Source organism: Plecotus auritus (genome assembly GCF_963455305.1).
Source record: "Plecotus auritus genome assembly, chromosome: 5".
Classification (NCBI taxonomy): domain Eukaryota; kingdom Metazoa; phylum Chordata; class Mammalia; order Chiroptera; family Vespertilionidae; genus Plecotus; species Plecotus auritus.
In genome coordinates this window covers 53,719,852-53,735,833 of record NC_137776.1, presented here as the reverse complement: position 1 = coordinate 53,735,833, position 15,982 = coordinate 53,719,852, and the positions used below count along the sequence as shown (strand labels likewise).

The window sequence follows — 15,982 nt, the reverse complement described above, 5'->3', positions numbered from 1 at the left end:
GCAAAACAGGTTGGGAAAGCTGAAGAATAGCAAATGTCTCCTTCTGTCATTGTGTGAGACTTTTAATCAAATGGCCTGCCTCATGCAGCTTTATTTTGCATTGAGGTATTCCATGTCCCTCAAATATTTCTCCGATGGTGGTAATGAATTGTATTGCCCTCTCGGTTGTAAGAGCGCGGGTACTCTGCTGAGGAGCCATATGGTTCCCATTTATTTTAATGTGTCTTTGACATCAGGAGAATTGCTGAGACAGCAGAGGAAAGTGCTTACACCTTGGACTGCAGCCAGAACTGCAACTATTTATGTTTAGTAACGACTACCTTTTTCCCCAATAAGAAACGGGAAGGTCTTAAAATGATATCCATATTGAGATTTTCATAAAATGAGAGTATAGGTTTATATATTTTGGAAATAGCTGTTACTTTAGGAGCAGTGAGATATGTTTCTTTAGTGTGAAGTTTTAGGGTTTAATTGCACATATGAGAGATTAAAGAAACAAGCTGGGAAGTAGGTGGTACTTATTTTCTCACGATTTTTATTTGGTTTAACAGCGTCACCAAGATAGTACTCTGCATATGTAATGCTTTCCATCTGTGATTCTTAAGGCATTTCCAAAGGTGATTATTTTTGATAAAATAACTATGAGGTAGATAAACATAATTCTGAAAACATTAGTGCAGGAAATGAGAAATGCAGATGCTTATTAATATAATCTGTATAATGGAATTTAGCAAGTATTAGAATTCAGATTTTTTATTTGTTTTATTATTTCACAATTTATTATTTACCCAGTATCAGGATGGAACAATATTTCCTCTAATTCATTATTAATACCATGATATGCTTACAATATAGAAACATTTTATTTTTAAAAAAATGAAAAGATATTGAGGTACCTCAATAATTATGTATGTTCCATGTGTAAATGTTAGCAATGACTGTAGAAACCTCAAAGATTCCTTGGAAAAGTTTAATGTTACCTAAAGAAATGTACATATTATGGGATAGATTAAAATTGCCATGATCTGAAGAGGGAGGATTTATTTGTGCCCTCCTCCTATATGAAATGGCGGAACAGAAAAAAAAAAAAAAGAGAAATGTACATAGTGTGAAAAGAGAAAAGAGCTGATAACATTGATCAAAATTCTATAAAATGATTTTACTAATAATAATGTAGAATGGTAAGCTGACTATATGGAACAGGAAAAAAAAAATCCAACATCCATTCTCCTTTGGGCAGAACTGATCAGTATGCAGGGCCTAAATTTAGCAAAATATTTTAATGTCACATTGTGTTTCAAATAATTTTGCTCAAGGATCTTAATGTATAAACTTTAAGTGATGTGTCATGTAAAGACAAAATTGAACCAGAAGGAAGACTGTTCCAAACATAGAATTGGAACACCAAAATTCATGATGCCTAGTACTATAAATTTGATGGATAAATCGATGCAAAAGGAAAATTAGAATGAAAATCAGTAGATTGCTCAGTTACTGGTACTATTTTAATCTATAGTTTAATCTAAATTTGTTTTAGTCTAACAATTCATCATCCCCAATGTTTAATGGCATTTTGTGTTGGTGGCTAGGACATTCTGCAGTCATAACACATTTTCAAGGGAACGTCAATTTAATGTAAGACGAATGAGGATCAGTGCTAAGTCAATTACATGTTAAGATTATATATAAAAGAGAACGTGTTTTCTTCTTTTAACTTTTGCTGTTTCGATGTTTCAATTTTATAACATTAAAATGTAATATTCCTTGTGTCCTAACAAATATGAGAATAAAACAACCCTTTCACTCCCCCCTTTTTTTAAAAGATTACTCACAAGAATTAGAAAGTGCAGGGGGCATCTTTAATCAGGAGAATGTGTGGATGAAAAATAGCTAGTTCTGAAAGATGATTATTCTTTAAGATTTAATCATTTAAATTATTTATGACATCAAAGCTGGAAGGTCAAAGTTTACACTTAATTTTTATAAGCAGGTTTCTGAACGTACGTCAAAACCCTGGGTGGTAAACCTTACATTTTTCCAAGCTTAGAATTGCAAATCAACGATTATGCTATTAAATGACCCCTCTAATGTCAAATGCAGCTTGCAGTGTGCTGGGCAGCTGTGTGGAGAGGCTCGGGAGAAAGCTGGTTTCCTCCATGCAGATCTCTCGCTTGCTTGTGTGGATGTAGCTGACAGACTTGAATGGATGACGACGTGACATGCATGTTTAGGATCCAAAACAAAGCTTTAGTCATCCAGCCTCAAGGGTCATCTTTTCATGTTACTTCTAGACTTGCTAATATTTTTTGTTTAAATGCATGATGCAATATTTGTACACCTCTTGATAGAATACTTATTATTTTACATAGTCTTATGTGAGAAGGTTTTATTTTTGGTTTGGGTTTGATACACTAATGACTTCAAAGCATCTCATCTTAAATTATTTCACTCAGAAGCTGCGATACACGAAATATATTATTAGCCTTGAAGGCAATTCATTGTGAATATTTCTAACAATATTAGAGTGGAAAATGCAGCTAAATGGTTAAACTACCTAATTTTGTCTATGAATTATAAAACTATTCCTCCTCTACAGAAGGACTGAAATCAGAATGATGACTGCTTCTTACGTATGTTTATAATATTTTATATGGTTCTGTTTACTTGCTGCTTTACCAACTAGTACATAAGTTGGCTGGATGGTTTGAGATGGAAAAGAGTGGTATTTCGGGACTGAGGGGAGAGATGTGCTGCAATTTTAAAAGCATTTAGAGCTATCATTCTCGCTATAGGGAACCAAATACAAATGTGGACTTGGCATCTCGAGTATCACTATGGGTGGGACCTATTTTTCTTTGGTCTTTTGTTTTTTAATGCTACTTTCATAGGAATAGGGGCAGTAAGAGAAGAAAAAGAATGGTTCCTGATTTGTTTCCTACTATCTGGATTCTGACATTTTCTCACATTTGCTGACTCTGTCTCAGTACCTTTTTGGAAACGCAAAGCACTTTAATTCCAATATTGGATTACACAATATTGCTTATAATATGTACAGCATTTGGGAGAGTCTCTTTTGTTTGTGATTGTTTGTATGTGTTTTATGCTCTTCATAACTGCGTGTAAAATAATGTAATGTTTGTAATAGATCACTTTACATTACACACTTTAGGTCATTTGTATTTTGTGCGTGGTTGGAAAGAAAATATTCCCAATTAGTCTTTACTTTTATTTTGCCTCTCATTCACCCAGGACCCAAGAGTATCAGTTTTTTGGAGTTTCTCCCACTTGAATGATTTACAACTGCCCTAAAAGCCTTACTTGAGCAAAATAACAAAAGACAAAACTAGAGCAACTATATTCAGGAAACTTGAGGATGTAACTTAAAGGAATAAAGGAGGACAATTAAAATAAGGCTGAATTGCTTTCTATAGCAAACTACACTTTATTTTCAAAGAAACTATTCCTATATTTCTTGGTTGCTAGATTGATTTTCGCTCCTTACTTATGGTTAAGATTTGAGAACATGCAGGCAACACTCTCATGAAGAGGAACCAACCTTGATAGTCATGTCAAGGTGGATAAAAATGTGAGACTATGATCACAGGAAATTTGCAGAAGTCACTTGTAAAGATTAGGACTTATTAAACAATCTAAATCACTTTAACCATTGAAAATTGATTTCATATCTAAGCTATTAGGCTAATTTCTACATAAAATACTTCCTGATGAAACAAGATTTGGGGTTTGTAAGCTAGGCTTCCTGACTTCCTAAGTCTGATTTATCTTAGTTTGTTTTTCAAAAGGTACAAAGCAACATGCACACTTTCACAGGCCCCTATTCATTTGGTCTGTATGTTTTAAAAACTCGCGTTTAATTGCCCAAGATTTACGAAAATAAACAAGCTAATTTCAGCAATTTCACTTTGCTTCTACTAAATTTCCCCCAGATAAATGAAAAATAAACTCAAAGTATAGACTTTCAAATCACCTGATGTTTTCCTTCTGAGCATAGTACACAGGAGAGAGAAGTGAGCTAATGACTTCAGACCCAAGCAGCAGAACTAATATTTTTCAGGGTTTACCCCTTGTTTAACATCACACTGGGCCATGAACTCTCAACTTGCATGTGCCAGATTTAGTGGCAAAATACTTAGGTCTGTTTATTGCTTCCTGCCTTTCCAGCTCTACCCAGGTTTTGCTGATAGTTGTTGGCACAAGAACAAGCCTGCGTTGAGAGGGTGACCGGCTTGCTGTGCCAGCATGGACTCCAAGATGGCAGCACTATGGTGGTGTCCATCTGGAATGGTCTGGAATCTGGTCTTCTGCTTTACAGGCCCAGATCCATGATTGAAACCCAAATGTGAGGTGTTTGAGTCAGTTCATTCTCTCATGAAATAGAAGCATGAAGTCATGGACAAAAACGGTTAGCAGAAGCAAAGTTTATTGAGAGAAGCCAGTCCCAGAAAAGGTGCAGGCGTTCCAGGAGCAGGCCAGTGTGTTCAGAGCTTTCTTCCCATGTTACAGTTGGTGTTAAAGTCTGTTAGTCCATGTGTAGAGTCCCACATGGCCATAAACCAAGTGGGTGCAGGGGAGCATGTCTCCTATCATCAACCCAAGAATCTGACACAGCAGGGAGAGCAGAGAGGAGAGAGGAAGCATGTGCACTTTTCAATCTAGGGGCAGATGCATGTCTTGCTAGTTCTTGATTGGTCCTGTCAAAGAATTCTGCCTTAGCCACAACCTTGGGATTGGTTTACACACCTCACTGCCTTGTGATTGGTTATGTGCAAGCTGCCTGTCTTAGCAACATCCATACATTTTAAAATTTGTCTCCTATGTGTGCCCTTCCTTCCCGCCCAGCTGGGTTTCCCGGTTCTGTTTCCTACCCCCCATCATGGTTCTTGTCCCTTCTATCTGGCTTCCCTCTGTCTCCACGTGATGGTCTCTGTGCGTGAGGAGAAGGCAATTTCAGATGGCATTGTATGCGCTAATCACATTCACTAATGGCTAAAGTATAAATTTGAAACAAATCGTTTGCAGTAAGAAACAAAATTGATGTGTCAACTCATTAGTCTTATTGACTTGAAGGTGTATCCCAATTTATATGAACAGGTTGGTTTATGAGTGTGGAAATTAAGCAAAGTCAGTTGAATCTTCTTAGAGATTGATGTGATTAAACTCTGATACCTGATATATTCATCTCCTCTGTGGGATCAGAATATTGGTCTTATCAGAATACTGTCTCACCCTGGAAACACACTGCCCCAAATTTATTTTTGACTTCCATTTTTAATCCACTCTGCCCATGAACTAGTTATATATTTTGTGATACAGATTATTTTACTCTATCTAATTAAATTCTTACCTAGGCATTGTGAATGAGTGACTTTCCCATTTTTATTTACCATTCATTTCTAAAGCATTTTTTAGGAAGAATAACCTGCTGATAGCTAATATCAATCCCTCTGAGCTGTTTATTTCTTTAATTTATAGAAATCAACATTATCTCCATAATATGTGATCATTTTATAGTAACACCAATATGCACATTATGATGTGGTGACCATAATGGTGTTCCCAAGATCTGTGTCCTAGGCAGCATATGCAGTATTGTTGCATTCAGACACTTCTGCTTTGGGGGATGTGTGTGGGGGGGGGGGGGGGAGGGAGTTAATTATAAATGGGATTAAAAAAAGGAGCTGAAAGACACCAAAAAAATAATATTGTGCATGAAAACAGACTAATTCTTTTTAAAGCAGTAATGAAAGACCACTTCTGCCTTTTTCTTGCTCTTGACCTCACAGTAGTAAACTGAACACAAAACTCTGTAGAAACACAAAGCTGAGTTCAAGCATTCTGCAAAGGGCACAAATTACTAGGTAGGTATATCAGGGAGGTTTTGGATTCCCTAAGGCAGATGTGTTGAGTGAATTTGTCTGTTTTTCCCAGGCTTGAAAAGCAGACTCTCTTTTTATGACTTCATTTTGTGATGTTAGTCAAATTGGGGCCTGGAGGCAGGAGATAGCCCATAAAAGCCCATGCTAGTGCTCCAATTCAATCAGAAGAGAGACGTGGGTGGCTCCTAAGTTTTCAGGAAACCCATACTTAAAACATCCCTCATACAGCTGATCTTATAGTATTTCAAAGCCTTCCTTTTAAATATACTTTGTAGGCTTTTCAATCATTCTTTTCTCAGTGCTATTTATAATATGCAAATGCTAAGACAACCATAAGCACAGGTTTGACTTGTAAAGGCTTGTGGGACAGAAGCAGCACTAATCCTAGCACAATTTGACAGTGTCAGCGATGCCAAGAGCCCAGGTGAAGGGGCCCCTGCTATCTATTAGAAAGTCCTCTCTGGACTGACTTTCTGGAAAGGATAGTCTGTTTTTTAGAAAACGGTGGTACAGTACATTCATGCAGAAGATTGAAGAGTTCTTCATAAAATCTAAAAATACAGATACATGATCTAAATAAATTTTTAAGAAAGAAATTGGTCTAGAGTTCCATGAATTGTCTAAAAAGATATAAGTAATAAAATTGTCAGAGGTGCTTATAATAATTATCTTAAATTACTACATTAATATTTTTCCTTACCTATAAATGTATGGCCTTAAAAGATAATGACTTAAGGGCATCATTTTTATGATATCAAGGGTAAAAAAGGTTGAAGATTATCATTCCCAAAATCAGAAGCTCTAGCCTGCTGTAAGGGGTGACAGATGAGGTTGTCAGATCACCAGGCAGATTGTTGAATTTTGCTTTCTACGGTGATCTTTACATTTTTTACAAATGCTTCTCTTTTTTGAGGTGATTTAAACATACAGTTATGAAGCAGATCAGAGCTTTTAAATCAAAGCTGAAAATTGTCTCTGCTGCCAGGAGTACATGTTGCAGTGAACATACACATAAATAAATGGGGAAATTATGTGCACGTTTGAAAGCATTTGCTTTCTGGCAATCTCCTTTGGAAAAGTATAACAGTAGGGAAGAGGGGAAGGTGGGGAAGCAAAATTCTTGCCCAAATGTCCTATTTCTCATACTCTCTATTCTTCTAAATCTGGTCATTCTGTCTGAGCTCATCACAGGAAATGAAAGTTTCATGGCCAGGGATCACCACCTGGTTTATTCACCAATGTATCCAATCATCTAGAACATGCCTGGTACATACTAGGTCTTTGATTAATACTTGTTGAATACATAAATCTGTGAAATGAGATTAGTCATAGCAACCTCTTTATATTTGGCTTAAATATTTTATTGAGTGAAGTGGGGAATAAGACAAAAAAACTTGAGTCCACTTGGAAGAAGATTCTTATATAAATCCAAAGTGATATTGTAGTCTTTTATTTTACATTGCCTATGCAGCCTTCCAAATCAAGATCATCTCTGAAGACAGTAGCAGTTGACATCTCTCAGCCTTGTGCAACTCCCTGAGTGACTTCAGCTATTGCTGTGACATGATGTTTAAAACCCTGGGCTCAGGAATAATGAATCCCAGCTTCGCCACTGGTTATATGACCTTGGCTATGTTATTTAACTTTTGATGACTTGGTTTCCTCAAAATGGAGATGGAGATAAGGGTAATATCAACCCAAGGAGTTGTAAAGATAAAATAATTCATGTAAGGTTCTTTGCATAATCCAGAACTTAGGAAGCACATCGCAAATGTTAGTTTTTATTATTTTTTGCTATTCAAGGATTTATTCTCAGTTCATTGTTTCTTCCTGTCTGTTTTTCTATTTGAGCATGTGTATTAGTTTCCTAAGCTGCTATAAAAAAAAATGCCACCAACTCAGTGGCTTAGAACAGAAATTTTTTGTCTCATAGTTCTGGAGACTAGAAGATCAAAGTCAAGGTGTTGGCAGGGCAATGCTCCTCTGAAAGCTTGTAGGGTAATAGCCTTTCTTGGCCTTTTCCAGTTTCTGGTAGCCCCAGACATTCCTTGGCTTTGGCAGCAAAATCCCCATCTGTCTCCATCTTCACTTGGGCTCCTCCCTGTATCTGTACATCATCCCTCTGTGCATGTCTGTGTCCAGTTGTTCCCTTTTTTATATGGACACCAGTCATATTGGATTAAGACCCACCCTAAAGACCTTACCATAACATGATCACCTCTGTAATGACACTATTCCTTAATAAGGTTACATCCAGGGTATTGAGTGTTAAAACTTCAATATATTTTGGGGATGAGGAGGCACAGTTTAGTCCATAGCAGCATTATTCTGTATCTGTCTCTTCAATTCATTGTACCTTGGAGAAGTGTTATATAATATAGCAACAGACCCAGAGCTTTTGGGTTTAAGATTAGTTTTGCCACTAACTGTCCACACTGAAAGAAACTACTCAAATTCTTCAAGCCTGGGTCACTTCACTATAAAATAAAAAGATGGTCTAGATGATGTCTAGCATGTCTTTCAACTCTAAAAGGTCCTGATTAGAATGTGACTTTCTTTCTGTCAACTACAGTATGTGTCTCAACCCTCCATGATGCTCTATGCATCTTGAGTCCCTCTCCTATTTAATAAAAGGCTAATATGCAAATCAACCAAACAGCAGAATGACCGGTCGCTATGATGTGCACTGACCACCAGGGGGAAGACGCTCAACATAGGAGCTGCCCCCTGGTGGTCAGTGTGCTCCCACAGGGGGAGCGCCGCTCAGCCAGAAGCCAGGCTCACAGCTGGTGAGCGCAGCGGCAGTGGCAGGAGCCTCTCCTGCCTCCACTGCAGCAGTAAGGATGTCTGACTGACGTCTTAGGCCCGCTCCCTATAGGGCCTAAGCCGTCAGTTAGACATCCCCTGAGGGCTCCTGGACTGAGAAAGGGCACAGGCCGGGCTGAGGGATTCCCCTCCTCCCCCTCCAGTGCACAAATTTCATCCACCGGGCCTCTAGTAACTAATAATAAAACATCTCATGGCATTTTCAATCGTCTCAGCATACACTTAGATTAAAATCCCCCTGTCCATAATGCTATTTAATGAGATTCATATCAAATAAAAGCTTTGTTAAATTTTGATTGTAAAAATATCTAAATACTGCCAGTAAGCTTTTTTTGTGTGTGAATTTTTATTGCTTTTTAGAATTTTCTGAAATTTTTAAGTAGACACATATTTTATGCCAAGGGACTTCGAACAACAGAAAGGCCCTCTATATCAAAATGAGAACCAAAGTGTGAAGGTTTGTAGTATGTCTTTTCCGATTAAAGTCTGATGCAACTCATGTGAAAACCATAAAACAGAAACTTCAGAGGTTGGGGAAAATGAGAAATGAAATTATGCTACAGATTCATAGACTATTGGCAACTTTCCTAAAGTTTTGTTTAGACTACTGCTATTTATGGAACTTAAAAGTCTACTCCACCACAGCTAGAGAAAGATTAAAGAAAGGACATAGAAATATGCGCTAATCCTGAGATATGACCTTTTTTGTGTGTCCCTGCCTAAAGGGATTGACCAAAAGATTCAGGTGGCAGTTTCTAATTCTTGGCCTCATCTAAAACTGCTGCCCCAAGTGTTCACTGTATTGCTTCTTTCTCTTTCAGCTTCCTCCATCCTCAAAAGGGAGAAGCGGCTGCGGACCAAGAATGTGCATTTCAGCTGTGTCACCGTGTACTACTTCACCAGGAGGCAGGGCTTCACGAGCGTGCCCAGCCAAGGGGGCAGCACGCTGGGCATGTCCAGCCGCCACAACAGCGTGCGCCAGTACACACTGGGCGAATTCGCCCGGGAGCAGGAGCGGATCCACCGGGAGATGCTAAGAGAACACCTCAGGGAAGAAAAACTGAACTCTTTAAAACTAAAGGTAAACAGCATTTGAAACTCACTTTTTGCAAAACCCCGTGTCTTCTCTTCAATTTAGTTAAGCATTTTCATATTTAAATTTACAGGCCAAACTGGGTATTTTACACAACAGACTGTCTGCTACGGCTTTTTTTTTTTTTTAGCAAAATTGGTATAGTGTCTTCGCTGAAAGTAATGATGTGGAAAAGTTACCTGATGTTGTTTATGCATAATTCATTCTATAAGGAGGCAACCGCTGCTGTCATCGTGGTCTTCTCCCTCTTGGCTGCCCTGCTTCTGGCCATGGGGCTAGTGCTGCTGGTGCAGAAACTGCAGGAGAAGCGGCAGACGGAAGGCATCTACTGGCCCAGGAGTGAGGAGCAATTCTCCCACACAACCGAGGCCTACACTCCCTAGGATTCCAAGGAGACGGTGCAGGGCTGCCTGCCCATCTAGGTCCCCTTCCTCTATCTATCTCCCTCCCTTGCTGTGTGACCTTGGGGGAAGGCTGATACCTCTCCAGGCCTTCAGACTCTGGGCTTAAGAATAGAAGGGAAAAAGGTGCTTCAGAACGCTGCCCCTGAGGGCAAAGGAGGGTGGGGATGCTCAATGTGTGTGTGTGTGTGTGTGTGTGTGTGTGTGTGTGTGTGTGTGTGTAAAATTGGTAGTGTGATATAATAAAACCTTTTTTTTTAAAGGTTTATTTCAAAAATAATACACTTTGAAAAGGTGTATTATTGAGTAATTCTAGATCATGGACCCTGTGTTTTGGCTGGGGCTAACTGGTATCAAAAGTAGATACGGTCCCTTTTCTCCTAGAACTTACATACTATATAATAAAAGAGTAATATGCAAATTGACCGTACCTCTGCTATACCCACAAGCCATGCCCACCAGCCAATCAGGAGTGAGTATGCAAATTAACCCAACCAATAAATAAGGCTGTGGCCGTGGAGCAAGCAGGAGGCTTGGGTTTCCCCGGCAATTGAGGAAGCCAAGCTTCCTGCACACCCTGGCCAGCCCAGGCCTCCACTGAAGGCTACAAAGTTTCAGTTATAAAAGATAAATAAATCCCAGATACCAGGGCCTCTGCTTGGGTCACTGGGGAGCATGGCCGGCTTGCAAACCACCACAGGCCCCTCGCCCAGGCCGCCCCACGCCCCAAGGGAACCCCCACCCTGATCCAGGACACCCTTCAGGGCAAACCAGCTGGTCCCCACCAGTGCACCAGGCCTCTATCCCATCTAATAAAACAGTAATATGCAAATTGACTGTCACTCCAACACACAAGATGGCTGCACCCATATGGTCAAAGATGGCTGCCCCCATGTGGACACAAGATGTTTGCCACAAGATGGCCAGCAGGGGAGGGCAGTTGGGAAGGATCAGGACAGCAGGGTAGGGCAGTTGTGAGCGATCAGGCCAGCAGGGGAGGGCAGTTGGGAGAAACCAGTCCTTCAAGGGAGGGCAGTTGAGGGTGACCAGGCCTGCAGGGGAGGGCAGGCCTGCAGGGGAGGGCAGGTAGGGGCAATCAGGCTGGCAGGGGAGTGTTTAGGGGGTTATCAGGCTGGCAGGCAGAAGCAGTTAGGGGCAATCAGGAAGGCAGGCAGGCGAGCAGTTGGGAGCCAGCAGTCCTGGATTGTGAGAGGGATGTCCAACTGCCTATTTAGGCCCAATCCCAGTAGGGGTCCCAGATTGGAGAGGGTGCAGGCTGGGCTGAGGGACACACACCCCCATGCACGAATTTCATGCACCGGGCCTCTAGTATTAATATATTAATAGGAAAGGAAAATATTAATCATGTAGACAAAATAGAATCAGAGCTGTATTAAGTGCTATGAAGGAGAGTTGCAAGGTGCTGTAAAAGTATATAATAGAGAATTGTGATCTGAAGGTCAAAGAAGGTTCCTTCAAGGGAATGACAACTGAACTGAAACCTGAACAGATAACTAGGCGAAAAGGAGTGGCAAGATTGGTTCAGGCTGCAGGAAGCCCTGGAGCTGCTCTGTGGCAGGAAGAAGTGCAGTGAGCACACAGAGACGGGTGTGGCTGCAGCTGAGACAGAAAGAGTGAAGTGACATGAAGGAGTTGGGACAGGGCCTCGTAGATCCTGTTAGAGCTTTTTTATTTCTCTCTTCATCCTAAGACCATCAAAAATCATCCAACAGTTCTCAGCATGGGTTTGGGTTGGTGGGGTAATGTGATCTGGTTCATGCTCTGATGTGGGTAGGGGATGGGGACAGCCATGTGTGTGTGTGTGGGGGGGGTGGCATGTGGAGTTAAATCAGGTAAGAGGCTATTGCAACAGTTAAGGAGAAAGATGATGGTGAGCTAGATTAGATTGGTTGTAGGGAAGATGAAAAGAGATAGACAGAGGGAGAAATTTAGGGAGTAAAATCAACAGTTCTTGATAATGGGTGGATTTGGAAGGAAAAGAACAACTCCTAAATTTCTGGCTTACAAAAATGAGTAGGTTGTGGATGATAGTATCTTTCTCTATGACAAGGATATGACAAAGAATCCAGGAAGAGATACAGATTGGGACTGGAGGTGTGGGGGAGGGGTAGATAATGAGATTTTTTTGGACATACTAATTTTTAGAGGCTTTTGAGTTTTTTAAGACATGTCAGGGAGGTGTCCAGGTGGAAATACCCATTGTTCTGCCACATTAGAGATTAACTGGAGAGAAACATAGCTCAGAAAACTTCTTCCATCGACCAAAGGCTCTTTTCATATCTGCAGTGATTCATCAACCTACCAATATATATAAAATGCTCCCCCATCATTATCTAGTGACAAAAGAAAATCTTTCCAGGTAATCCAGAGGACTTAACATAAAGGGTTATTCATTAAATAGCTGAAGCACCATAAGCATACCATTATTACCTGTCTTTAGTTTTTAGTTTCTAGTATAAAGTTGGCAGAGATATACCAAATACCTTGTTTTTGTGCATTTTGCTGTTTATATATGTGCTTTGCTCCCAATTGCACAAAAAGGCAGTTACTTAAATTAAGCTGCACACAATCAGCATAGAGCATATTTCCTTTGGAGGTGTTTTTGCCATCTTTCATTAAATGTCCCTTAAGATTTTTTGGTAGCAATCCATTATTATTGTTGTTGTTCATGATTGCTTTGCATGTTGTTTAATTTAATAATAATTTTCAGATTTGCTGGTGAAACCCACCCTCTGCCTTTCTAACCCACGACAAACCAACACTACACCCTACTCAAAAGAGTGAAGTCATTCTTCAAACTCAATAGTAATGGTTGCCATTCATTCAGTGTTTTTTTATTTGTCAGACATTTTATAAACATTACTTAAGTTAATATTAACAAAGACCCAGTGGAAGAGGTAAATTATGAGACCATGTGTACAACTAAAGAAGAAGTACCAAGATGTAATATAGCTGGCTCACTCAGCAGAAAACTGGTCATATGATCTTGTTACTTCCTCTTCTAAAATTAATTGATTATCCCCTATAGACCTTGGGAAAGACAATCTGTGTGCCAATAGGGAGCCGTCCCTTTCTGAGGTTTAGTACTGTGTACAGTGGTTTTTAACAGCTGGGGAACTATTCTATCTGAAAACCAGAAGATTTATTGTGAACTTTGAAGCATATTGTGCATGCGATGGATATCAGGGGGAGCCACACAACTACAGGAACCTTCCTCCACATCAGGCAGTGATATATTCTGATCCTGCCATTTGTATTCAGCTACTTTCTATGCCCTTTTTTTTAACAAGCTGACGAAGAAAAGAAACAAAAAGAGCATTCTATTATTGATGCACTTTATTCATTGTGCTTTGTGTTGGAAGTTGGAGAGGCAATCATCTGAGTAGGTGTTATGTCTTGGCTTGTCATTGATAAGCAGAGAAGTGAAAACATGCAGTCTTTTCTTTTGGTGAAGATGCAAACAAAAATCATTTGGATAGCATAGCTTCTTCCAGATGAATACCAAGCAAAAATGATAATGGGATTCTAAGATGACCTGATTTTAGCCTCACTATACTGCAAGTATTCAGAAACTCAGAAACACACATCACATGATCACAAGAACCTAATAAAAGATCACAGCAATGTGGATCAGTTTGCTAAAAAAAACAAACAAACAAAAAAAACTGACGAGTATTAATGGAGGAAAGCTTGTATATTTTCATTGTGATTCCTCTAGCATATTACTGTTTACAGTTTTTGACATATCACTGACTATTGGGATAAGGTTTAGCTATCCAAAATCTAAAATTAGCTATCCAAAAACATTAAATGAAAAAAAAAAAACACATTAACTATCCAAAAATTTTGCTCTGAAACTTGAAATTTTACTTTTAATATTAGCAACATTTGTTTTGAAATAAAAATCCCTCCGAGGTAAGTCATAAAACAAATGTAGCTAAAGTGATCTTACTGTTTTCACTGGGGCAGCAGGAAGGTTTACGGCACAGAAAGTGGTCCAAAGAGGAAAGCCAGGATTGCTGCAAACAAACTTTGCCACTTGGTTTTGCCTGGAGGTGGTCCTCTGTGAGAGGCAGTAAACTGCCTGTTGAGTAAAGCAGAGAGAAGGCAGCATCTGACAAGACAAACACTTTCCAAAGCTCTCACTATGGAGACCAGATAAAACACCACAGGAAACTCTTTTGACTTGGAACCAGGCAGTTTCCCTCCTACTTATTTGAGAACCAACAGCCCCAAAGCAGTAAAAAGACATTTTCTCTTTCCTCTGTACCTCCAACCCAATGTATTCCATACCACCTCTTCCAATGGGGCCTTAATAGTGGAGAATTAGTAAAAAGAAACGTCCACACTTCTTAATGTTTCCTTATAATAAATATGTTGAGGACAAATTAAGAGTAGAGATTCGTTTTTCACTGTAAAATTCCTTCTAATTAGTAATTCAACTCAATCAAATTATGAGATAGATATATTAACTAATAATATGTACAATAAGATTTGTAGAAAAAAACCACAATTTTATTTTGGGGGTTCAAGTGTATCCTTTTTGTTGTTGATGTTCCAAACATTGTCTAAAAACAATTAATAGAGAAAGCTGATTGAATAAAATGCATGGTCCCAGAAGAAATAACTACCTTTAGATTTCTAAATTACAGAGCACAGTTCTTTTTCTCCGTCAAGCGCGTTCAAACATGTCATACTCTTCACAGTAATCAATGCAGTCATCTTAATACTATACTCTTCCAAATTAAGTGCTTAGATTTCATCATCAGCACCACACTGTTGAACAATTACATTAGCCTTTATTCCCATTTCACTTGTATCTGTAAAATGCATTAGGCAGCCATTTGAACATTTCAAATAGCCTTGGCATTCCAGTTGCCTCTGGGTTAAATCTTACTGGATTCTACTACCTTGTTCTAGGAAATTTAATTTAGCTTTCACAGCTTTGACTGCCTCTTTCTCTCAAAGTTTTTTCAACCTTTGTTGTTCTCCCTCTCCTTCCTGAGATTAGGACTATCTCCCCTCTGGTACCATCTCCAATGTCTTCCCAGAGTTATACACTTTTCTCAGTTTCTCGGTCATGTGTTCCTTGAAAAATGCTTGGTTGTTTGCTCTCTTTCCTCATAAAAAATTTTGCCAGATGGTAACTCTTCTTATAATCATCATCCTTTTAAATCTATCTAAATCTTCTTCACCCAAAACCTTACATTTATGACTGTGTTTTATTCATTTAGTGCCTGACCCATGCAACATTGCAATTCTCCACCTTCACCCCAGCCCTGCTCCTTGTATCCCTGTAACAGTCCTGTGATTTAACTAACCTTCAGGTAAAGATCCTAAATGTCCCAGGAGATAAAAAGGATTAGGAGTTTGTGAGAGATGGTAGACACAGTCTATTATCTCAAAACTTTAATTACCAAATTTTTGGAATCGTTTTTAAAACGATTTCCTTATACCATAGTTCTTTATTAGATGAGTCAGCATCTACTGGTCATGGTGTTTTTTTACCTCCACTTATCCCTACCGAACTTCTCTGTTAAACTCTATAAAGATTATTCAAGGGCATACTTACTGCTTTGCTGTCCCGGAATACATCCCCAAATGGAGGCCTGCTCCAACATCAAATGGAAAACTTTAATATTCCAAATACTTGCCATGTCATATGCACAACCTATTTTGACAAGTACAGAGGAAATATGCCTAACCAAGTGATGGCAACCGGGAGACTGGCCTTCAGCCCTGGG

General features: G+C 39.2%; 1 protein-coding gene across 3 annotated transcripts in view; it reads left to right on the top strand.

Moving 5' to 3' along the window:
* The window catches only part of CSRNP3 (cysteine and serine rich nuclear protein 3), a 201,669-nt gene that overhangs the window by 171,079 nt on the left and 14,608 nt on the right, over positions 1-15,982 (top strand). For all 3 annotated transcript variants that reach the window (XM_080667296.1, XM_080667297.1, XM_080667298.1), the window contains one exon: positions 9,545-9,804. In XM_080667296.1, coding sequence (XP_080523422.1) covers positions 9,545-9,804 — 260 coding nt within the window. The remainder of the gene's footprint in view (positions 1-9,544; positions 9,805-15,982) is intronic.